General features: G+C 43.6%; 1 protein-coding gene across 1 annotated transcript; it reads right to left on the bottom strand.

The window, feature by feature from the left end:
* Nucleotides 1-277: 277 nt before the first annotated feature.
* On the bottom strand, nucleotides 278-23,162 carry Olfml1 (olfactomedin like 1). Its single transcript, XM_004650701.2, has 3 exons — nucleotides 22,672-23,162; nucleotides 17,143-17,431; nucleotides 278-1,355 (listed from the first exon to the last, which is right to left on the bottom strand). The coding sequence occupies exons 1-3, from the start codon at nucleotides 22,798-22,800 to the stop codon at nucleotides 565-567; spliced, it is 1,209 nt and encodes a 402-aa protein (XP_004650758.2). The 5' UTR covers nucleotides 22,801-23,162; the 3' UTR covers nucleotides 278-564.
* Nucleotides 23,163-25,621: the final 2,459 nt, after the last annotated feature.

Raw genomic sequence — 25,621 nt, 5'->3', positions numbered from 1 at the left:
TACAATGTCTTCCTATAGACATGAAATGGCCTGGATATCCATGACCTCACAGTGCCTGACCCTGCCTACAGAAGACTATCCTAACAGGAGGAAAAGATCGTGACATCAAAATAAAAGAGAGACTGATTGAGGGGGGGGGGATATGATAGAGAGTGGAGTTTCAAAGGGAAAAGCAGGGGGGAGGGAAGACATTACCATGGGATATGGTTTACAATAATGGAAGTTGTCAATTAAAAAAAAATTAAAATAAAAAAAAAAAGAAAAGAAAAAGAGAGCAGAGTCCAAGCAAATTCTGAAAGACAAAAGAAAAGACTAGAAGTCTGTAAGCTAGATCAGAATGTGAGGGGCTTCAAGCACCATTAGGTTTGTATGAGGAATGGATGTTAGGCAAAATTCCTAAATGACAGCTCTTGAAAGATACGGAAGGTGGTGACATTTAGGAAAGGATGAAAATGTATTCCCAAATCTAGTCCCGATTCCCGTATTTATCCGGCAGGTTGAAGCCTTGGCATCCTGCACGGCCACCGCCGAAGGCAACTTGTGCGGCCTTCTCACTGCAGCGCATCACTGCTGGGGTAGCCTTCTCCTTGTCTGGAGTTTGTAAATAATCTGGTTTCCTTCATTCCAGGCATAGAGCTGCTTATCTCTGGAGTTGTAATGGATCATAGAGTGGCTTCGTGGCCGCCTGGGAAAAAACAAGTTGGGTAGGTCTTCATCCCTGATGGTGCCAAGTGGGTCGTAGACACAAGTGACGCGATGAGGGCCCTGGCCGCCAGAATTGTAGACCACGTAGAGAACCCCACACAAGAGGAACGCGGCTTCAGCATCCCGGCTTCTGCACGGCGTGTCCCACGCATGTTCCACCCCCAGCGTCCCCGGATCGATTTTTGTGAGAACCAAATAGCCTTGGATGCCTGGCCCCGAGTGGATGGCCCAGAGCCCATGCTCATCCACAGCCAGGTCAATGTAAGTGGATGGGGAGTGTGCATAGACAGGTGCCCGGCCCGCCCCTCCTGGGAGCAACATTCGATCTTCCACGGTCTTCTTCTGCAGGTTGTATTTGATGATCTCATTAGCAGTCCCTTGGTTATGAAAGAACAGAAAACCTTTGTAGATTACCTGGCCTGATCCCTGCCAGGAAAGTGGTAGCATTAGCTTCCGGGGGGCTGGCTTCGTGCTGTCTTCCATGAATGCGCGCATGTTTACAAATTCCCAAACAGTGTTGTTTCTGGATCCAATGAAGAAATATACTTTTGCTGAGTTGCTGCCTGTGTCTTTCATCCAAGAGCCCTCTGGGTCCATAGTCTTCTTCACTATTTTCAGAGACTTTATGCCCATCAACATATTGTCACAGCCTGCCCAGACAAAAGGAGAGGTTATTTGATAAGCATGGGGTGTCTACTTCCTGAAATACTCACCTTTCAACTTCAGCACCAATACTGGTAGGAAATATCCTCCTCTCTGCAATGAAATATTGACTGCCCATAAAAGAAGAGTGTCTCTCAGAAAATCCTAGAGCAAAAGTGGAATACAGGCATATAGGATAAAGGGCATTTAAGTCCCAGCAATAATCCAAGTTCATTCTTTCCTATTATTATTCTCACAGATTGCTTTGTTGTACCACATGTAATAGAGTTCTTGCACACACATCAATCACATTACGATGATTCAGTGAATCAAAGAGTAAATGAATAACTAAGTGCCCAAATTTGCTAAGAGAGTCCCTGTGTAGTTCTTAGTTGCCATTTAATTCGTGTCAAGATATAAACAACTACTGGCTGTGTCAGAGGTCCTGCTCAAGGGCACTGGGAACTGACGCCGTGGGCACGGTGTAAAGCCACCTAAGTCCTTATTTTTAAACACCTTCCTCTAGAATTCTACATTGCCCTTTTCCTCACTTCTCCTCAAACTTTCTCTGATCATTAAAGCTGTTTCTCACCATCCAATAAAAAAGACAACCTTCTTCTTTAGCTTTTGTCCTAGTTCATCTTTCATCCTTGTGCTTATTACCCTCTATCTGGCATAGTATATATCTTCCTATTATCATGTGTATTACTTGACTTTCCTCAGTGAAATGTAAAATCCATGAAATGAGCTTTGTTTTATCTGTGTCATTGACTGCTGTCTGCCTTGCTCTTAGAATAGCATCTGGAACAGGGAACAGCAAGACTGGCTGAATGAATGAATGAATGACAAACTTTCCAACCACCAAATCTACAAACCACGTGGTTGTGAAACCCATACTCGGCCTTCCTTTCTGCTTCCTTTATTTTTCAGCCAGTCTTGCTCCCTCTTAGCTCCTCAAGGACTTTTCACCTGAAAATCTCTCACTCCTGCCTTAATAGTCTCACTCTCTCCATTGGCTCCTCCCCTTAGAAAACAGACTGGGAAATCCTGAGAGTATACCCCCCATTTGTCAATTCTTCTTTACTAAAAATCTCCTTGAAAGGGGAATGTCCTCAATGACAATTATCCCCTAAGCCACTCTAAACAGGCTGCAGATCTCCACTGGTTTAAACTACCCTACCCACTCCACAGTGTCACTTGCCATCAAGGCCACCATAACCTTCCTGTTACCATGTCCAAGACTCAACCCTCATTTTTAATCTTAGTCAGATCTCAATAGAATTTGATCATTTGGTCACTAAATCTCCTTGAAACTCTTCTCTGGATTGGATTCTAGGAGTCTTTCTTTGACTGTCTTCTCTCCTTCCTGGGTGTTTTGTTTCTTGTTGTTGTTGTTGTTTTGTTTTTGGTTTTGGTTTTTTGAGGTAGGGTCTCACTCCAGCTCAAGCTGACCTGGAATTCACTCTGTATTCTCAGGATGGCCTCGAATTCATGGCTATCCTCCTACCTCAGCCTCCTGAGTGCTGGGATTAAAGGCGTGCTCCACCGTGCCCGGCTTTCTGGGTGGCTTGTTTGTTTGTTTGTTTGTTTGTTTGTTTCTCATGGTATCCACTGACTCTTTCTTATCTTTCACCTTTAAGTATTGTGTCCTCAGATCTCTTATTTTCTCTATTGTACTTACCTTCAAGCTGCTGGTACAAAAGCAGCTGGTGCAATAAAAGGGTTTTATTTTGACTTATAGTCTCAGGGGGACACTCCAGGATGGCGGGAAAAGAATCATAGAGCACGGGCTGGACACCCTTCCTTGTGACAGCTGGTGAAGGATAGCAGCAAGAGGGCTGGAGAGACGGCTTGGCAGTTAAGGCACTTGCCTGCGAAGCCTAAGGACCTATGTTTGACTCTTCAGATCCCACATGAGCCAGACACACAAGATAACACAAGCATGCAAGGCTGCACATGTGCACAAGGTGGCACACACATCTGGAATGGCTGAAGCCCCTGGTGTGCCAATTCCTTCTCTTTCTCGCTTGCTCTCTCCCATTAAAAAAAAAAAAAGTCTAGCCTGTTGGACTTGCCTTAGAAAATACATAAATGATAGCAGCCAGAGAGTAAACTGAGCTGTGGCAAGGGGAGAGGGGGCTGGCCATAATTCAAAGCCAACTCCCAGAAATGTGGCTTCCTTCAGCAAGTCTCCAATCTCCCAAATTTCTGTCAGCCGGGGACCAAGCAGTCGAGAGGCAGGTGTTCGTGGGGGCCATCTAATTCAGAGCACCACACCTCTATATACTGACTTTCTAAGTCATCTCATTCTATGGCTCTGAATATCATGTAAATTCTAAATAATACTGATTTCTGTGTTTGTATCTTTGGCATATGCATATATTTAGTGAAACTCAGTGTCTTCAATGGGCTTCCTGTTGCCATTTTATTTAAAGGTGTCTGCCCTAAAAGTCACTGTCACAGCACCTTTCTTATTACCTCAAGGTCACTTACTGCACCGTTAGTTGTTGTGCTTGTTTATTTACTAGCTGGCTGTCCATTTCTGCCAGGACACTCCGGATGAACAGAACCTTGTTTCCATGTCTGCTGTTGTGCTCTGAGGCCTAACTCAGTGCCTTGCTTGAGGGTTCAGCAAGTGGCTTTTGAATGAATGAAGAAAATGGGTAATAAAAAGCAGTTATTTTTCTAAGGTCTAAATAGTCCTGCACATTCTGAGTTCTGACCGCAGACCTATTCTTAAGTGAACAGTCATTTGTAAAGTACTTTAAAGCTTTTAAGATACTTTCAAATCCATGATTTCATTTTTTTTTTAAAGAAAATTCAGAACCAAGGTTCTCTTGAAGGGAATACATGGTAGAATGAGCCAAATACTAGAAAGTCAGCCCTTACGGTGGTCATGTTACACCGGCTGCTCCTGGAGGCACTGAGGCCTTGCCTGGCTCACACTGTAGCTAAGGTTAGACTTGGGGTCCAGACGCAGAAGCCTGTCAGCCGCCAGTGGCCACTATGTCCTCCTGCTGATATGCTCTGGCAGCCTGAGGGTATTTCTTATGGCAACATGGTAATAGGTAGTGTGGCTGTAAGAAGCCAGGCCCTGGGGAAGGCATCTAGGAACTTAAATATTACATGAGCAGAGCTTCTGCTGCCCTGAGCTGCTGGGGACTTCAGACTGTGAAGTGGAAGAAGGAGAATGAGCTGGTTCTCGGGGGCCCAGGAGGTCTTTCTCAGTTCCACAAGCCAAGCCTGTCTTCTGTGAAGCCTCTCTCCTTCCCAGATCATGTCTGGGCAATGTTTTGAGTCCATAAATGATCGCAGAGGCCTTTCATAGGGTTGCAAAGTAGGGTCCAAGAGTTACTAGAGAATTCCTGAAGTTATTAACTATTAAACAACAAACCCAAAGGGTTAAGGAAGTTAATAAATATGATGGACACATTATATCAACTTATGTAATTTTGGAGTGCGTGTGTGTGTGTGCGTACATGCACGTGAATGTGACTGTGGCATTGTGCACGTCACAGCAACTGCTTAGAGTACAACTCTGGGTACCTTGTCTTGAGGCAGGATGCATCATGTTGTCGTTCACAGCTCCATTCAGCAGGCTGGCTGCCCTGCAAGCTTCCAGGAGATTCTCCTGTGTCTGCCTCCCCTCTCAGCCTAGATACACTGGAATGACAGACTCTAGCACTGTACCATCCAGCTTTTTATGTGGGTGCTGGGGATCCAAACTCAGGTACCTCACTTTTCCAAGTGAAGAAAAAAACAGGGTTTGCATAAATTATGTAAGAAGGTCACACCGCTAGTCATTGGTGGGGAAGGTGTCCTCTCAGCTCAGCCTGAGCTGGGAGGCAGGCTCAGAGACTCTTATGGGCAGAGTGGTACATGTCTGTGTGTGGTTGGAAAGGTTGGACAGCCATGTGTACTGTGCCCAGAGGGGGACTAGTGAGAGCAATGGGCTCCCAAGTATGACAGGACGCCTGTCTTGATTAGATGGCCCATCACTTCTGCCAGGGAGGAAGACCAGGAGGGACGTAGCTGTGCTATGTAGGAAGTGTGTCTTCTCTATAAGAAAACCTATTTAAAATTCAGAAGACAGAGGTTTGGGGATATAATTCCATTGGTAGAGTGCTTGTTTAGCATGCACAAAGTCCTGGGTTCAGCCCTTAGTACCAAATAAAGTCAGGTATGATAACAAAATCCTGTAAATCCAGACCTCAGGAGGTAGAGGCAGGAGGATCCCAAGTCCAAGGTTATCCTCAGCTATACAAGTTCTATGCTAGATTAGGCTATATATAATATATATAGTGAAATATATATATATATATATGTCTATATAAAATGAAATAATATCCCTTCCACTGTAGATGGACATCATAGTCCTGAATATTCTAGATTCGGGTATCTGACCTTCTCGTTGTCAGTCCAGCCTAATTCTGCCAGCCATAAAACAAGGAGGTTTTTTTTCCCCCTTCTCAGTATTGTTTCAATTTTAGATTATGTGCTGCTGAAGCAAGCACAAAACAAGGAGTTTGGGCTGCACACTCTCCAGGATACCTTCCTCTCCATCTACAAATTTTGAATTTTTCGATTGAAATTTATGGGGCAATACATTTCCATTATTCTAGTTCAAGGGTGTTAGCACTCCCTACCATGTGCCTTTTGAGAAGAGATCATTAGCAAGAGGAAAAGGTTGAGGAAGAATGGGAAATAATAAATTAAAGAGCTTCGAGTCCAGCTAGCATGTAAATTATTTAACAGAGACAATGGCATACAAGGTTCCACCTACAAACCAGAGATTTTTTCCCTCAGGCGAAATTGCAGATAAGCAATTAGGGTCGATTTTAGCCCAAGGCCTCACAGTGAATTTATGCACAAGTATCACTTATTTAAATCCTTTAAAATACTTTCCCCCTTATTAATAACAATATTATTTTGACCTCCTGGGATTTTTTTTTTTGGAGGTGTGACTAAATGTGAGTATTGGAAACATTTGGTCTAGTTCTGGCAGCGAATATTATAGCTTGAGGCAGGGGAGGGACTGTGGAAGAGCGGACCCCGGGAGCCCAGGCAAGGCGTTTGTAAGTGTTTTCCAGATGAAATACCCAGATAGTGACAGGCGTGGAAAGACCAGCATGAATTCAGTGAAGAGTTAGTAAAGGTCATGTCTTAGTGACCTGGCTAGCGTGAGGGAGCCGGGTGACAACAGATCACACTCAAGGATGGGGAGAGGACACGCATGAGACCCCAGCAGAGACGGACCAGCAGGTTTGCTTGGCAAGAGTGACACATCCATTAAAAGGAAGAGATTTCTCCTCAAGCCATGAGTATTTTCAGTGCTTTCTAAAATTCTGCTATGAAAGTGGACTTCTTCAATTCTCACTCTTATAGAGCCATTAACTGTTCCTCTTTAAGGGCCCAAAGCATTCTGTGCATCCAGACTGAGCTGAATTAAATGTTTCCTTGCAAGAACTTTAAGTGGGCCTATGTCCTCTTTCTCCTCGTTTTCCTCTTCTTCCTCCTTCTCTTGTTCCTCTTTCTCAGTGCCTGGGATACGCTAATAGCTCCCTTATGCAGACCCATGCTGCTTACGCTCCATACTCAGTAACCACTTCATTTCCGATAGTGCAATTACACGTCAGGGCCCAGCTCGTGGTCTCACACCCTCCTATGCCAACTAGAAAGCAAACAGATTGGCAAGTGTGATTTCACTCTCTGAGAGCTGTGAGTGATGAGTGGCAGGAAAAGAGGAAGGCAGCTTTATCTGAAATGCTTCTGGGCAAGTCACACTTTGACTGGCGTTGCCATAGAGCAGTCCATCCAGAGTTAGGGTTTAAATGGGATCTGGCAAACAATAACTGGTGTTCACATTGGTGTTGGTGAGTCACACAGAACCCTTCAGTAAATCCTTATCATATGTGTTTCCGTATACTAAATCTAGGTGACTAAATCCCAAGTGTTTTAAGGTCCCCATAAGCAGGCCTTTACAGCTTCATTGGTGATTAGCAGTAGATTAGGAGGAAGTAAACAGGGCGCTTCACCTTCCTTGGCTGAATGTTGTCCAACATCAAGCAGAAAACATAGGAGAAGGCCTGAAAGCAGGCAAGGTGTGGTAGCTCTGAACAAGGCTTCCACCAACTGGTCCTTATAAGCTGAAGCCCAACAATTTCCTTCCAATGTCTCCTTTGGAAGAAGCCAGTTCTCTATAACTTTTTTTTTTTTTTTTTTTTACCTTAGTTAACTTTTCTGTTATGTTCTTCTGCTATATTATAAAGTTCCCTGCTGACATATTTACTCTTGGAGTCCCCTCAATAAAGTAAACTCCAGGAGATTCAGAACCTGGTTTGCTCTGTTTTATTCACTTCTGCTCATTGCGTTTTAGAATAGCATGTAGTACATGCTAAGCTCTCTCTGGATTAATTATGAATATGGCCAATGTCAATATCTGTAATCAACCTCAACAAATCCTCTTTGGAGCTCTATGTAACTTGGAAGATTGTAAGGAGCTCCTGAGACTGGAGGTTTGAGAACTGGTGCTCCGGAGCACACAGGCTGGTCAGCAAAGCAGGAAATTGGCCAATCCTCCGGGAATTTCTGATCAAACAGTCTCCACTTGCCATCAGTTATCTCACTGATGCAACATCCTAAGCCTTCTAAGGTTGTAATTACAAACTTCTTGATTTCATCTATTTCTCATTAAAAGGCTGGGCTGGTTCTTGCATTTCTTTTTTGTCTTTGTTTCCAAATAAATTTCTTAACCAACTAAGCAGATGGAAATCTCAGTTTCTAGTGCCCTCTTCTTATGTTCTTGGTTAGAAATCATGCTAGACTTTGGAAACACAGCATGGACAATGCATATATGCATAAAAGTATGTTTTAATATGTAGTTTTAAATTTATTTGCAAGCAGGATGAAAGAGTGAATATGGGCACATCAGGGCCTCTCCCCATTGCAAATAAACTCCAGATACATGGGCCACTTTGTGAATTTGGCTATATGTGAGTACTAAGGAATTGAACTCAAGCTGATAGGTTTTGTAAATCAAGCAAACAGCACAGAACAGCAGGACAGGAAGAATGAAGCTGGTAATGGGTGCAATAGTCACATGTCTGTTATGAGGGAAAGCAACCACTCTCTAATTGGGCTGGAGGCCATGGGAGGGAACACATCCCTGATACTGAAAACCTATGACAGGGGTAGTCATGAGCTCTAGGGGTGTAACGTCTACTGATATCTGGTTAAATGTATATACTATGCTCACCAAAGTGCCCAGTAAGCACTTCTCTTAATGCTCGTACCCATATATTAATGCTACTCTCACTTTCAGTTAGAGAAGTTTCTCTTTTCATATGGCAGTGATGTTGGGATGACTCAAAAGGCACCATAGTGCTGAGAAGAAGTGACAGTGGAGTGCTGAGCACTGAAACATCTCTATCACACTTTCCAAGACTCAGGGTCCATTGCAGAACAGGTTTGGAAAGCATTTAAGAGCCAAAGAAAGGGTATGACTCCTTACAATGCACTCTTCCAGACACAAAATGGCCTGGATATCCATGACCTCGCGGTGCCTGACACTACCTACACAAGACCATCATAACAGGGGGAAAATGATGACATCAAAATAAAAGAGAGACTGATTGGGAGGGGAAAGGGTATGATGGAGAGTGGAGTTGCAAAGTGGAAAGTAGGGGGGGGGATTACCATGGTTTATTGTCTATAGCTATGGAAGTTTTCAATAAAAAAAAGGAATGAGGCTGAGAAACACTAAAAGTTGCTGTGTTTAATTGATGACGTCTCACCTACTTTTACAACAGTAGAAAGTGCAGGGACTTCGTGATTAAAAGTACTTATCTACAGAGCCTGCAGCCCCAAATACAACTCCCCAGCCTACACTTAAATTCCAATGGAAAGTGGCTTATGCGTCTGTGTTATAAAGTGGAGACAATGGGAGACAGAGGCAGGAAAATGCAGGATACATGAACCAGAACCAGACTTGTGCGTAAGCCGCAAGAATCCCTGACTCAAAGAAGGTGGAGCACAATGTCTCTTACCTCCACACAAGTGCCTTAGCCAAATGCATGTGCCCCCCCCACACACTCAGGTAAATAAAAAGAAAATGCAATAATGAATTTAGTATAAGTAGTCATAATTTTTTAATTATCACTATTCTTTTGTATAGAAAAATAAGACAGATCATTTAAAGAGAACTGTGGTAGGACCGGGCTGTAAAGACCATCTGCACACGTTGTTTTGTAGTGTTGGCAATTGCCGTCAAAGGAGAAGAGGTGGTGACATGGTAACTAGCATGAAGTCCCTGGGGCAACGCACATGGAACAAGAATGAGGAGGGCAGGAAGCTGAGAAGACAGCTCCTGGTGTAGTCACGACTAGAGGGCACAACAGTGGGAGGCCTGCACTGGAGAGATACTCCGAAGAAAGAATCAGTTACAATGGTAACTGCTCAATTGAGGACCCATGGAAGTAAGATGGAAGCAAAGCAGAAAGGTTTTATAGTTTAAAAGTCAATAAAGAGTTGGAAAGATTGCTTAGTGGTTAAGGCACTTGCCTAAAAAGCCAAAGGACCCAGGTTCAATTTCCCAGGACTCATGTAAGCCAGATGCACAAGGTGGCACATGCACCTGAAGTTTGTTTGAAGTGGCTAGGGTCCCTGGTGCACGCTCATTCTCTGCTCTATCTGCTTCTCTTTCTCTCTCTCTCTCAAATAAGTAAAATAAAATAAGAATATTTTTTTAAAAGTCAATGAAGAGGGGCTGAGTATGCAACTCAGTTGACACAGAGCTTGCCTAGCATGCTGAAGGTTGATTCCTACCTACTACTGCATAAATCCCGGCCCAATCCTAACACTCAAGAGGTGCACATGGGAGGATCAGGAATTCAACGTCAGCCTCTGCTACACTGCAAGTTCAAGGCCAGCCTGGGCTCCATGAGACCTTGTCTCCAAAAAACAACAATGACCAAAACAAAACAGAGCAAACAAAACAAGCCAATTAGGAAAAGACAGGAAACTAAACAACAAGGGTAGAGGAGAAGAAAAGTGATCTTTCTTTCTTGGCTATGACTTTCAAGAATTATGATTTAAATCATAAGTCTGTTTCTGAGTTGGAATCACCCTCAAATAGCAGCCCAGAGAACCGCCATGGACTTCATGTGGCGACTCGTAATGAGATCAGAAACGGCCAGGCCTAGTCTTCTACAGGACAGAAGGCGCCAATCCCACGTGCCTCTCTGACCACCCTGGAGATGGCTCTCACTTCAGTCTCTCCCTCCAAAAAGCCCTCACCCACCCCTACTGCCAGGCTCTTCTGTACCCTGTGCTAGACAGACCTTTCTCAAACCTCCATCCGAGGTGCCCATGCTGATCACTGTTGAGCCCAACAATAAGACTGGAGCGCCAGCATGCATCGGTGTTAATCTCACCTAGGCCATTTATTTAGCTGTGAAATCATGGTCAAATTATCCATCTAGAGTCTTGTTTGCCTCATCTATGAAGTGGGAAATCTTTATGACATGTTTCCCATAAGGTCGCCATCAGCATTCCATGACGATTATCAGTAAGGTAGATCTACTGCTTAGAGGCCTGACACCCCAGCGTGTAAGAATTCAGCCTGCTAGCTATCATCCACACCATTCTCCTTCTCCTAGCTGGTAAATGTGATCGCGTTTAGCACAAAGGAGCTTGGCTCTTCTCCATATCTTGTTGTCTCTTCTCCAGGGACACTCCTCTACTTGAGTTCTATAGAACTTGACCCATGAACACACTGAGCCCTGGTCTATCTCTGTATAGCCACACGCTGTTCTCTTTGTTTAAAACGCTAGTGACTATATTCTGCACTTGCTTAGCTCTTTTCTGTGCTGGGAACTCAGCCAGAGGATTACCTTCCAGATTCCATGACTCGCCCATCTCCATGGCAACTTTAACCCTATCAACTTAACACCTGCCCCTTGTATTTATGGGATTCCTTATATACCCCTGCATCACAGTAGCCATCACTCTGGGGTGTTATCCTTGTTTGTCTAGATGGCTTCTCCACTTGGCTATAACCTTTTTGACATAAAGGATATGATGCCATTCAGTTTCATCCCTAATGCCTAGCACAACTCCAACATGTACTGGAATTCATTTAGACAGTTGCTGAATCTATGACCAAATGAATGAGAGAGAATGAAGGAAGGAATGTTCATACCACCTTAGACCAAAAGCTATAGCTGACAATGATTTAGGACCTTCAGTTAATGCCCATAGTAAGGGACCTAGAGATAATCTCATAGAAAACAGTGCTTGCAGATTAACAGACACAATAAATGCTACGTATATAGGCCTTTCTGGACTCATGAGCATGGACTCTACTACACAGAAGCTGAACCTTACACATGCCTCCAGTTTTTCTGGCCTTGTGAATGCAGTGGCTCTGGGTCCACACACATGCACATAGACAAACCCCCTTGTACTCTTCCGTACTTTCACATACAGGCATGCCTTAATCCCCTCATTTATAGTAACTATATATGTTACAAATAGTACTTCTCTTAAGGTTTTGTTCCTTGGGAATTGCCTCACAGATAAGCTTTGTTTGGTTTTTTCAGTAGGTTATTCTGTTGGTTTGTTTAGTTTCACTTGGTGTTAGTGGATTTGAATATGGGGCATGGACATGGATTCCAGAGGCATTTTACATATACAGCCACAGACTTCCTTAGAAGCTTCTAGAGAAGCAAGATATAGCAGAGGTGAGGGTTCTTTAACTCAACAGGGTGAGGGTTGCTTGGGATAACTTGCATGCACCTTGCAATAAAAAAAAAAAAAAGGCTGAACTAAAACAGGAAATAAAAATAAAATCTGCTATAAAGACTTGTTTTGACTATCTTGAGAATTCTTCTTCAAAAGCTGCTTACAAGTTAAAAAGAGCTTAATATTTTTATCCACATAAGAATGCAGCCCGTGGAATATTCCAAAGAATGCAGTTGTATAAATTCTCAACCTGAGGCCACAAGGCTTTGTGATAAATTGGCAAGTATAACATAAAATTTTACTTCAGCAACAACAGATTCAGGACCAAAAACTTAGGATTTCAGTTAGGTTGGCTTCAAGGAATTTCCACTCACTCACATTCTAATTATCTATGTGTATAAAAGAGATAGAGTGGAAGGAACAGAATGAAGAAAGAAAGAAATTAGGGTTCTAAGAATTTTACTTACCCCTAAGTGTCTCTGGGCTTGAGGAGCACACATGGACCTTAACTTGGAAGCATCTCATAATAAAGACAAAGGCTTGAGAACAGTTCTCTAGGGGAATTAAAGCGTAGTCCTGTTACACTTATTGTCCTCACAACCAAGCCCTTAGTAGTTACATGAGAAATATAGACTAATAGGTCTAGGCATTTTCTGGAAGTCTCCAGAGTTACAAGGTTGACTTTTACAAAGGTGTTCCAACCTCCACTCCCTGGAAGTTTTCTGAAGAAATGCTCTAACTTGGAATGTATGAAGGAAGCCCTAAGACCTGAGCTCTTGGTGACCCCTCCCTAACCCAAAGTGTTTGCCCACACAGGATGCTAACTTGAATTTTAAAAAATATTTTATTTATTAACTTATTTGAGAGAGAGAGAGAGAGAGAGAGAGAGAATGGGTATGCCAGGACCTCCAGCCCCTGAACTCTAGACAAATATGCCACCTTGTGCATCTGGCTTACATGGCCACTGGGGGATTGAACATTGGTCATTAGGCTTCAGAGGCATGTGCCCTTAACCACTTAACCACTAAATCCTCTCTTCAGCCACCACCACTCACAACTTGAGTTTTTAGGAAGGTTCTGTAATTGGCACAATCCTGGTAGGCAAAGGTTAGAAGACAGCCCCGAAGATTCTCTCCCCTGAGCGTGGACAGGACCTGGGCATATGAGAAGACAGCACTCGACTCTGTAACATTAGAGGACAAAGGGTCAGGGATTTTGCAATACAGGGTTCTAATCAGTTGATTCTCAATGAAAAGGAAGATTACAATAGGTAGGCTGACATAATCAAGTTAAAGTTTGTTAACAGAGGAGCTAGGCACCTTTAGAAGACCTCTGCCCTCTAGGCCTTGCAGGAGTGACAGGCATTTTTGAGCTACCTGTGGGAAAGGGAGACCTTGGAAACCGGTGGCCACAGTCCTGTTTTCACAAGCCATGCACAGACTCCTGACCCAAAGATAGCCTGTAATAATGAGTACCTACGATGTTAAACTGCTATATCTATTGTGACCTGTGTAGCATTAGAAAGCTGATAAAGGAATCGTTTCTAACAAAAAAATGGCCAAACAGAAACAAAGCAAAAAAAAAATCCATGATCACCACCAAGAAGACCAGAAGCTGGCACAGCACAGGAAGTGTGCAGGGGACCAGGTCAGCACTCTGAAGGCCTTGGGCAAAGAACCTCCAAAAACAGCAGGTCAGGTCAGGACGTCACTGATCACTAGGTTGTGATTGTTTATAGATTTATGTTTTCCTGACCAAGCACTTCAGGGCCCCAGTCATCAATTTTTCTTCTTCTTTTTTTAAAAATATTTAATTTAATTTATTTATTTTAGACAGAAAGAGAAAGAAAGAGAGAGAGAGAGAGAGAGAATATGCCAGGGCCTACAGCCCTGCAAACAAATTTCAGACGCATGTGCCACCTTGTATATCTGGCTTATGTGGGTCCTGGGGAATCGAACCTGGTTCTTCTGGTTTTGCAGGTAAATGCCTTAACCATTAAGACATCTCTCTAGCCCAAGATTCCAATTTTTCTTCTAGAAACAGTTTCTATGGTCTCCTCCTGCCCTAGGTTCCATGGATATGAAGGAGAAGATGTCATATGTTCATAATCTGTAGAATAAAATGCACACATATATATGGTTGGCCTGCTAAATGTTCATGTGTAGGTGCATCTGCACATAAGCATGTGTTATATACACATACATTTTTTAAAAATTATAATTGCACATGGGTAATTTGGGAGAACAACAGCTGAGATCAATTTAGGCCACTTTGCAAAGTACTTTCCCTATATAAAAGTCACAAGAACTGAATGGATAGCTTTGTTGCTGATAACTAATGGTGAATAAAACAACAAATTCTACACAGACGAGAGATGTCATCCATGCCTCATTGTGGGAAGGTCTGCATGAGAGCAGTCGGAATGTAGGAGACAAGAAATGCAGTAAGAAAAGCAGAAAAGGAGCTAGGGACGCAGTTCTGGTGGCAGAGAGCACACCTAACAGATATGAATCTCCAGCTATAAAGGTGCATGTCTGTAATCCAGCACTCCGGAAGTGGAGGCAGGAGGATCAGAAGTTCAAGGTTCTCTGCTACATAATGAGTTCAAGGCCATCCTGAGCTATGTGAGATCCTGTCAGAAAGGAAGGGAGGAAGAGAAAGGAAACTAGCATAGGATATATGTGGGTACTGCTTCTTCCCCGGTCCCTACCTGGTAGCACAGTCCTTCCAACAGTGCTTACTGGGTCCTAAATAGGGGTGCAGCATTAGACGAGAGCTCCAGAGGCCACAGTCACAGGAGAGGCGGATTCTGTGTAACTGAGAGAAGTTTCAGTTCACTGCAGAGCTGTAAGAGCAAATACTTCAGACTCCAGTGTCTGAGGGACTGGGCAGAGGCCAGGACTTGTGACTCATCATTTGCAGTGTCAGAAGCTCAGCTGAGCTCTAGCTGGGGTGGGAAAGGGGTCAGCTTGAGGGGTGAGAGTGCCGTGCAGGCTTAGCGGCCCACCTGTATTTCTGTGGGACAGTGCGGGCACGTTCTAGCTCATTCCGCATTAGCATCTCACCTTCCCTATCACCTCTTTTTTTTAAAATTCCTTTCCCCCCCCCCTCCGGAGCTATAGCTGTAACCCAAGGCCTTATGCATTCTACACAAGCACCCTACCATTGAGCTATGTCCCTAGCCCCTCCCCACCACCAGATTTTTAGGACACTGCTGTGTTCCATCCTGTTTGGGCCAACCTAGTCCGTTCCTCCTTTTATTCCTGTGCTCCATGGTCACACCAGCTGCTCCCTCTCAGAGAGTAGCTCATTTCAGGACAAGGTCAAGGCTGAAAAGGACCCCTCACTTAGACAGTCTAGATCAAAAGGCTATTCCCCTTTTCCTGTGACATGGGATTAAGATGCTGCCTGTTGTATGTAGTCTAAGGAGCCACGCCACCTGACAGTGATTTATTTGGACACAGTTGCTATTCTCGGCACACGACACGGAACGTGAAAGGGCATGTCTGAGCTCTCCTACAGCTGACATAGAGGAGAGGGAGAAATGAGCAATGAGCCACTAGATGAACAGGACGAGTCAAAGCTGCAAGATGCTGTGGTTTGAATGGGTCCCCCAAATTTACATATTGGAAACTTGATCCCTAAAGTCACATGTCTATGGTGTTTGGAGGTGGGGCCATTGGGATTGTAATTAGGATTCAATGAGGTCATAAGTTGAGTGGAGCCCCCCTCATGAATATATTAGTGGCTTTATAAGAAAGGGAAGAGGGCTGGAGAGATAGCTTAGCAGTTAAGGTGCTTGCCTGCAAAGCCAAAAGACCCAAGTTTGATTCCCCAGAACCCACGTAAGCTAGATGTACAAGATGGCACGTGCTTCTGGAGTTTGCTTGCAGTGGCTAGAGGTTCTGGCATGCCCATTCTCTCCCTCTTTCTCTCAAATGAAAAATAAATAAAAATAAAATAAAAAATATTCTAAGACAAGGAAAAGACCCCCTCCAAGCTATCTTGTCTTGTCTCATCATATGACACTTTTTCCATACTATAATGCAAGATGCCCCTCACTTAGAGATACCAAGCTGGTACCCACAGCATGTTATTGGACTTCCCAGCCTGAAGCCATGAGCTAAATAAACTCCTACATTTTATAAATTATCCAATCAGTAGCATTCAGTTCTAGCAACAGAAAACAGACTTATGTCTTAACATAAGTCCTCTTAAAGAAAATGAAAGTCAAGTGGTAAGTTCCCAAACTCCTCTTGGGTTTCTTGTCTTAACATTTTTATACCAGTCATTCAGTGCCTTAACCCAAAGCCGGGGAAGTATCCTGAGTCAGTTCTCATTTGCACTTTACTGTTTTTAAAACAGTATTTATTTATTTTAAAGGAGAGAGAGAGAGAGAATGAATGGGTGTGCCAAGGCCTCCGGCATCAAGGTGTGCAAAACCCTGAAAGCAATGATGGCACTCAGTTTATGTCTGGTTTTCCTGATGGAGTTTCTGGGATTTGGGGCAGACATAACTGGCATATGAATAAAGTCTCTTTCAGAATACAGACTGTGAAGCAGAGACTTTCTTCCTCACTGTTAACAAAAAGGACTAATGAATGAAATCTCATTTTGTGTGTTTATTGTTTGATGCTTTTTTTTTATTATAGCTTGGGCTACTGGACACTTCTTAATGGCCTAGAAGTGATTCTGATAGGTTACAAAACTGGGGAGTGCACACACGATAGCAATTCACTGCAGGTCCCAGCCCTGAGGGCTGGCTGTCACCATTTCCAGGTACTGACTGTGGCCAGTTAAGCTGGCTGCAGCTCCGTTTTCCCAGACTAATGGATGTAAAATACATCCACCAGTCATTCTTCCTAGAAGGACCTGGGACCATAGGCCTCTACCAAACGAAGGTCTATCAGGAAGTAACTCTCTCACGGTAGCCTTAACTTTCTAAGGGGTCCTCAGGAACTCACTGTGAAAAGTAGGCTGCTTCCCTCCTGAGAAGTAATTGAGTGTCTGAGTGAGATAGTCCCTAGAGGGGTTGATAAGAGGCTCAGTTCTTACTTGCGTTCAGCAGAGCTCGGATCTTTTTGTCTTCCTCAGCCTCTTGGAGCATCGTTTCTGCCAGCGTCTTCTCCTCCGGCTCCACGCACAAGTCAGCTGCCCGCAGGTACTCCAGGTAGTCGATCTCCCGCTGGGCACGCTCCACCCTCAGAGCCAGGTTATGAACAGCACTCTTGTATTCACTCGTGTGGGTCTGGCATCTTCCCAACAAAACGGATATGTTTCTGGAGAATTCTCGGAAGTCTTCAATGTATGCCCTCGTCGCTTGAGTACATTTTACCAGCCCTTGCTTCAGGAGGAGATAAAGTGCCAAATTATTGCAAGCTCTTTTAATTCGCTAAGAAATAAAACAGCTATCACTTATAGAAAAGGATTATCAGTAAAATGCAATCATCCAAAAGCAGAAAGAAGTAACCAAATTTAAAGATAATAATAACAATTTTCAAGTTTCCCCATGTGTTTCATGATACATATTTTTGCATGTATGGGATGTTTCACTAATTTTTTTAAAAATTTTTTATTTATTTATTTGAGAGTGACAGACACAGAGAGAAAGACAGAGGGAGAGAGAGAGAATGGGCGCGCCAGGGCCTCCAGCCACTGCAAACAAACTCCAGACGCGTGCGCCCCCTTGTGCATCTGGCTAACGTGGGACCTGGGGAACCGAGCCTCGAACTGGGGTCCTTAGGCTTCACAGGCAAGTGCTTAATCGCTAAGCCATCTCTCCAGCCCCTAATTTTTTTTTTATATTTCTTTTTTGAGACAAGTTCTCTTTCTGTACCAAGTGGTCACTAATTTTGGTTAGAGTAAGTGGCCAGCAAGTCCCAGAAATCCTCCTGTTTCCATCACCTCACTGCTGGAATTACAGGTGTGCACTGCCATGCCTGGATTTCACACGTGTGACAGGTATCCAAATTCAGGTCTTCACACTTGCATAGCAAGAGTTGAGCCAACTGGGATATCTTGCCAGCCCCGTGTTTTATATATTGGCTTGATGGTGATGCGTTATAAATATATTCTAATGGCATTATTATATGCCTACGCCATATTTTTTTTGCTGACCCTGTCTTTTTAATAATTTTATTATTTATTTGGGTTTATGTATCTTTGTGTGTGTGCCAGTGTTTGAGGGTTTACGTGTGCCCCAGTGTGCGGATAACATCGTCGGCCTTCCCACCTCGTGGCAGCAAGCCTTCTTGCTCTGTGTTCTCGGCCTGCAGGTGTTCACTCGGAGCTAGCCACGAACTTCCGGGAAATCCTGTCTTTCTTCCCACCTCGCTGCCACTGCAATGAGCTGCGATTACAGAAGCCTGCCTTCGCTTCCAGCTTTCCTCATGGGGTCTGGCGATTAAACCTGGGTCCTCCAGCTTGGGCGGTGACTACTATATCCACTGAGCCATTTTCTTAGCTCGGAACATTGTCCTTTTTTTTTTTTTTTAAACAAAAATCTTTTTATTAACAACTCTTGTAAATACAAACATACCATAATCATAATCCCCTCCCACCACCTGCACTTTACCCCCTCCCAAATCTGCCCTCAACTGAATCCTTCCTTTTTTCCAATTAGTTTCTCTTGTATTTTGATGCCATCATTTCCCCCTTCCTAAGATGTAGGTCTTATGTAGGTAGTATCAGCCACTGTGAGGTCATGAATATCAAATCCACTTGTGTGTGGCTGATAGCATTGTAAGCAGTTTTTCCCTTCCTTTGGCGCTTACATTTTTTTCCCACCATTCACTCTTTCTTTTCTTCTCTCACTATTTTTTGTTTTTAATTAAGAACATACTTTGTATGGATACATTATGTATTGGTACCATCTTTTCCCTCCTCATGCTCCCATTTCTGCAGGGGGCCCTCCTCAGTGGGGTTGCTGGTATTCCCCATGGGGTTGTCAGTTATGCACTGTGGGAGCAGCAGTCAGTTATGGGGGGCAGGCAGTATCTCTGGACATGACATCCCAATCTGTGGCTCTTACAAACTTTCTGTCCCCTCTTCTGCAAAATTCTCTGAGCCTCGGTGGGTGTGTTTTAAGTCCCCCAAACAACACAGGCTTCTGTCAAAGCACTTGACTACCCACCTGAGGTAAAAGGTAAGACCCCACTGCTGAAGACACCACATGCTGCCAACACAGGACACCGAGTGACGCGCTGGAGAAGCTACATCCATCAAAACCTCTCTAAATTAATGATGCTTATCCCATTTAATTTAACTATGTTCACTTCTTTCTCCCTTGGAGAACCTGTTTTTCTTTTTCAGAAGGTAGTGAGGCCCAAGCAGATAAACCACCCCTTGCACATCAGCCAGGACCCAGGTGAAACCACAGAGGATTTGATAAGAAGAACAAGAGTGCTGCTTCCATGATAAGCCTGATAAGCCGCATCAAGGTGAAGGAGACAGATGCTGAGGACACTCAACACACACAAAAGCAGAAATCTAGAAAATCCTGAGAGCTCATCACTGAAGTAGACTTCAAACACACCCACCAAGGCTCAGGGAAGTTTTCAGAGGATGGGGTAAGCAGATTATAAGAGCCACAGGTCAGGAGAGCATCTCAGAGATCCCCCAATGACTGACTTCTACTCTCACAACGTATAACCCACAGCCCCATGGGCAATACCAGAAACCCCACTGAGGTGGGCCCTCAACAATTGGGGACAGAGAGGAGGGAGATACATGCACCACCTTGTATATCTGGCTTCTGTGGGTACTGGGGAATTGAACCTGGGTCCTTTGGCTTTGCAGGCAAGTACATTAACCACTAAGCCATCTCTCTAGCCCTGTCTTCTATTTTGCTATAATCATTTTTTTTACCCTCCTATTATTCAGGTCTTACGTAGGTTGCATCAGGCACTGTGAGGTCATAAATACCATGACCACTTTTGTACCTTCCTTTTTCTTATCCCTTGGGTACATCTTGCTCAGGACAGGAATTGTATGATTGGGCTGTGTGGTGGTTTGAATAGATTCCCCCCAATATATTCAGTTTTTTATCTGTTTGTAGTTTGCATCTGCAGCCACCTGGCTGGAGGCAGTGTCACTGGATGGATCTTAAGGTGTGGTGGTGGCTTTCAGATTTCAATCTAAAGATGTGCAAAGTGTGCCTAGCAGGAGTTCCTCAAGTGTGCTGTGCTATGCGGCTTTTGACTTTTAGACTTGCGCTTCTCTCTCTCTGCTTGGGCCTGTGAAGGCAGGCCAGCTTCTCCTGCCATTATGGAACTTCCCCTGGGTCTGTAAACTTCAATAAATATCCCTTCCTCCATAACTGTGCCTGGTCTGGAAGTTCATCTCAGGGAACTGGAAGCTGTCTGCCTACAGGCTGTTACGTGTTTGCCTTGGCCAGCAGTTCCTGCCATCTGGGACTTGGCTTTACCTCTCTGTCAGAAACAGGGTGAAAAGATCTCCACAGATCACAAATCCTTTGTACTCTATACTCCAAACTGTGGAAGTATTACTTGTACCTTATTCTGGTGTTTACAGACAAACTCAAGGACTAAAAGACAATTCAAAGGGGTTTGGTTGGCAGCAACTCTGGGACAAAGGCTCATCATAATTCTGGCATTTTCAGTAGGTAAGGATGGAAAGAGTCAAGAAAGCAACAGAGGAGGCAGTGGACCACCACAGACCTGGGCACATTTCACTGCGGCCCCCGCCCTCAGTCTGTCTTCTGGACAACGCAAGGAAATGTATTGTGAGTGCTCTGTTGAGCTACTTTAATCTAACTGTCACTAGATGACACAATTATTTGGACTTGAACATTTTTAAAGAAAATACAAGCCGGGAGTGGTGGTACATGCCTTTAATCCCAGCATTTGGGAGGCAGAGGTGGGAGGATCACTGTGAGTTCAATGCTACCCTGAGACAACATAGTGAATTCCAGGTCAGCCTGAGCTAGAGTGAGACCCTACCTCAAAAAAAAAAAAAAAAAAAAAAAAAAAGGAAGAAAGAAAAAGAAAGGAAGGAAGGAAGGAAGGGAGGGAGGGAGGGAATACAAAAAAAATATTGGAGACAAATGGCTTTGAAAGAAGAACAAGGCATTACGTATGAAATAGGAGATACCAATGGAGAGTGTGGCAAAGACCTGGTGAAAGGCTACATTTGTCCCTGACAACTTGACTGGCCCACAGAAATGTTAGGTTTTTGTCTATTTTAATGAAGTGGAAGGTTAAAGGATTTTTCTCTGTTTAACATAGCCAAACATCTCTTCCTTTCTAAGTTCCAAGTCCAGTTGAAGGGGAAAAAAATAATAGCAACAACAAAAACCAAGATTACCTTCTCAATATGTTGTTCTAACTTAAATATATATATACATATACATACATATATATATATATATATATATATATATATATATATATATATGTATATTATTTAGGGCTGAAGAGGTTGCTCAGTGGCTAAGACTCTTGCCTGAAAAGCCTGACGACCCTGGTTTGACTTCCCAGAACTCAGTAGGTAGTATTCACATGAAGCTAGATGCACAATGTGGCACATGTATCTGGAGTTTGTTTGCAGTGGCTTAGAAACCCTGGTGTGCATGTTCTCTCTCTCTCCCTCTCTTTCTTTCTCTATCTTCTCTCTCTAAGTCTCTCTTTTTTTCTTGCAAATACATAAATAAAAATACTTTAAAAATATTATTTATTTGTGAGATAGATGAATAGACGGAGAGAAAAAAGAATTACACCAGGGCTTCTTGCCATGTCATACAAAATCCAGACACATGTGTTACTTTGTGTATCTGGTTTTATATTGTTACTGGGGAATTAACCCCAAGCCAGCGGGTTTCACAAGAAATAGGCTTTATCTGCTGAGCCATCTCCCAAATCTTGCTATCATAAGTTTTGTTTTGTTTCGTTGATTTTTTGAGGTAGGGTCTCACTCTGGTCCAGGCTGACCTGGAATTAACTATGCAATCTCAGAGTGGCCTCGAACTCACGCCAATCCTCCCACTTCTGCCTCCCAAGTGCTGGGATTAAAGGCGTGCGCCGCCACGCCCATCTTTGCTATCAAAACTTTTTTACAGTGACCAAATGGTTTACCATACAAAGATGAAAAGCGAAGCTGAGATTTGTTAGCATTGCACTATACTAAAAGATGAAGAAAAAGTCACTAAAAATTTTGATGTCCATATTTTTAAAAATGAACTATTGAGCTTTCTCTAACAATTTGAAGTTTGACTCACCATGCCAGGCAATGCTGTATAGATGAATGACCTAATTCCTCAGAACTGGCGTCTCTTTACTAATTCCTCAGAATATCTTAAAGGTAGACTTCATCATCATTCCCATTTTATAGATGAGAAACACTGCTAGATCAGAGCACAGTGAAGCCATTCTCAAGATCCAGGATGTAACAAACTGAAATTGAGTTGGTTCCCTAAACACTTGGACTATACACCTTAAGCATAGTTCTACAGTGGACTTTTCTATACCCTATCTAGAAAATATACCTTCATCCAACAGAAACAGAAATGTGGATAAAAATACTTGACTTCCAAGAGACATGCTCCCTGTGAAAGACGCAGGCACGTACCTCCAAGACTTGAAAGCGCTGATAGATGTAATGCACCATAGCTGGGTCCTGTGCGTGTCGTGGTGGGGGCAGAAATGCTAGGAGGAACATTACCAGCACAGCAGAAGTTTCTGGAAGGGCCACCGTCATCCTGCACACTCCCCAGAAGTAAAATTTCTTAGGCTTTGGTGTTTGAAGGGTCTTCTGTTTCCTATCCGCTGTTGTGGTAAATCTTTAAACAGCAATGTTTCCCACAGCCGGAGAACAAAGTTGCTCCTTACTCCGCACAGTGCGTGACCTCAGTTTGCGAGCTGGTGATCAAGTCCAGCTGTGGGCAAGTCGGTCCCTGGAGGCCTTGCTGGCGCAGTTGGTGCACAAAGCTCCCTGGGCCCAGCATCTGCCGCCCTTACCTTTGACACGAACAGAGACCCTGCCCAGGCCAGTGGCTGCCAGCTGCTTCCAAGTCTAGGGTGTGCAGATGGGGGGCTGAGCGTGGGGAGGTCTTTCCCACTCCCCTCCCCACCAGCTGTTTCCTTTTACTTTTGTCTCTCTCCTCCCTAATAAACTCTGCAGGCCAATCACAGGCCTCTGGCTCAACACAGGCCACCACCCTGCCTTTCACACCAGCCTCTCAGAATTGGAATCTCAGTTCCGTTTCTAGCCAAAAAAAAAAAAAAAATCCCAGGATCCTTTTCCCAGAAGTTGTGTTGAGAGTCCACCACCTCTTCTCTCCTTGCAGCGCTCCTTGGCATTGCTGCAACTCTTAAAGGCACAGCAAGAAAACACTGGCCTAACTGCCTGAAAAGCAAATGCACAGAGCTGCATGGCTCTGTGGACCGACAGGTACAATGAACTCCAGGCCCGGCCACCCAGGCTGACAGCTACAACATCTTGGGGCTGAGTTCAGCAGAATTTTCTTCAGAGGGCTGACAGTGATTGACATAAGTGATGCTTCTAGAGGCAAGGCGGCAGGAAATGATATCCCTTTGTCCTCGAGTTTCCTCAGACACTAATGTCAGAATTCCCTTTAGCTGCAGGCTACAAATAGGTAGTACCCAACTCTTGTAAGCCTAGTCCTGTCCGAGAAAAATCACCTTGCTACAGCATAGTCGTGACATCTTCATTTCAGGCGCTGCCATAGCGTCTACTTATCTTTCTTTGTTTTTAAGTTTAGAGAGACTTTATTAGATTAAGAGAAAGGAAGAGGAGAGATTATGAAGAGTTCATGTCCATGAGAAGGCAGGAAGGGGTAGAGCCCAGAGCACCCCGAGAACTGACCTCTCTTTCCACAGGCAGAGCAATGATCTTCCCTTGATCTTCTTGGGGGTCTTCTTAATCATCCCCCAAGCTGGGAAAGTTGGAGCATCTCTAACGTGCAACAACTCTGGCCAGGAGTCAAAAGACCGAGGTTTGCAATTGGACCCTGCAAAAAATAGTAAAGTCTGAAGAATTTTTATGTCCTTTAATGTTCCTTGTAGATGTTCCTCCTCATACCTCTTTGATATGACCTTAGTCTCTGCTCCCCATCCACCATTCCCTAGGTATTCCCAAGAAATAGATCCATATTATATTTATAAAGTGCATTTTATTTATTTAGCTAGAAACTACACTTTACTGATTAAATTGCCATGCCATTTTGATACACGTTTTGAAACCCCAACGACCACCAATGCCATGTTCTCGGCCTTGCTCTGCTTTCCCTAACCCTTAGCAGGATTTGGAGAGAGAGAGATCATTAACAGTGACCAAGATGGTTGCAAATTCTCCTTCCCAATTATTGAATGAGCTGCTCAATTGAGAGCAATCAAGAGGTAGCTAGAACTTTTGGAAAGTTTAAAAAGGAATTTGACATTGCCTGTAAGATCTCCCTTAGCAATGTAGGTTTGTCCTATAGTAATGATTCAAATAATTTGCTTCTGATCTATTTTCTTCTTCATTTTGTAACTGACTTTTTTGGGATCACTATATATTTTTTATTTTATTTTTGTTTATTTGAGAGATTCAAGGGGGAATAAATAGAAAGAGAGACAGAGAATGGGTACAACATGGCCTTTAGCTGCTGCAAGCAAACTCCAGACACATGTGCTACCTTGTGCATCTAGTTTATGTGGGTCCTGGGGAATCGAACCTGGGTCCTTTGGCTTTGCAGGCAAGTGCCTTAACCATTAAGCAATCTCCCCAGCCCTCCCCCCGCCCCCTTTTTTGAAGTAGGATCTCATTCTAACTCAAGCTGACCTGGAATTCACTATGTAGTCTCAGGGTGGCCTTGAACTCATGGTGATCCTCCTACCTCTGCTTCCCATGGGCTGGGATTGAAGGCATGCACCACCACACCCGGCTTAGTATATAATTAAAAAAAATAATTTTACTCCCAGTGCAGAAAAGAATCAAGCTACTATAAAATAAAATCTTTCATCTTTTGGGAAAGAGGAAAGTTGTTTTTTTTTTTATTCTGCTGCTCACCCACTCAAGAGATGAACAATATCCTCCCCCCAAAGTTTAAAACGTTATTTATGGTCTTGGAATGTATACAAAGGCACCTTTTTTAAAAAAAGTTATGAATTATTAAATTTATTGAGGGGAAAATCACAAATTGTGGGGTTAGAAATCATGCTCTCATGTGGAAACACTGCATAGTTTTATAAGGTTCATTTAAGAGAGATTGAGGTTTTGGGAGGTAGAAACTGGAATAGAGCAAGCATGTGAATTTAGGTTTTTAAAGAGAAATTAGAGTAAAGCTGTCAGCACATGGAAAGTAGAATCTAGGAGCTTGTGTAAGGAAACTTGGGGAGAACCCGCACATTACAGATCCAAAAACCAGAGGAAAATCATAAGTACAATCAAAGAGAGAAGTTACCCCAAAATATAAAGCAGAGACAAGCAGAAAAGCCAGTCCAAACCAAGAAACAGTGTTATGCTCTTCCCGACCCACTCAGCCGGGCTGGGGGTGGGGGGAACCAGACTCTCGTGT

The sequence above is a fragment of the Jaculus jaculus genome, chromosome 3 (genome assembly GCF_020740685.1).
Source record: "Jaculus jaculus isolate mJacJac1 chromosome 3, mJacJac1.mat.Y.cur, whole genome shotgun sequence".
In the NCBI taxonomy this organism is placed as follows: Eukaryota; Metazoa; Chordata; class Mammalia; order Rodentia; family Dipodidae; genus Jaculus; species Jaculus jaculus.
Note: the sequence above shows the minus strand (reverse complement) of the source record. Positions and strands in the feature narration are given on the sequence as shown.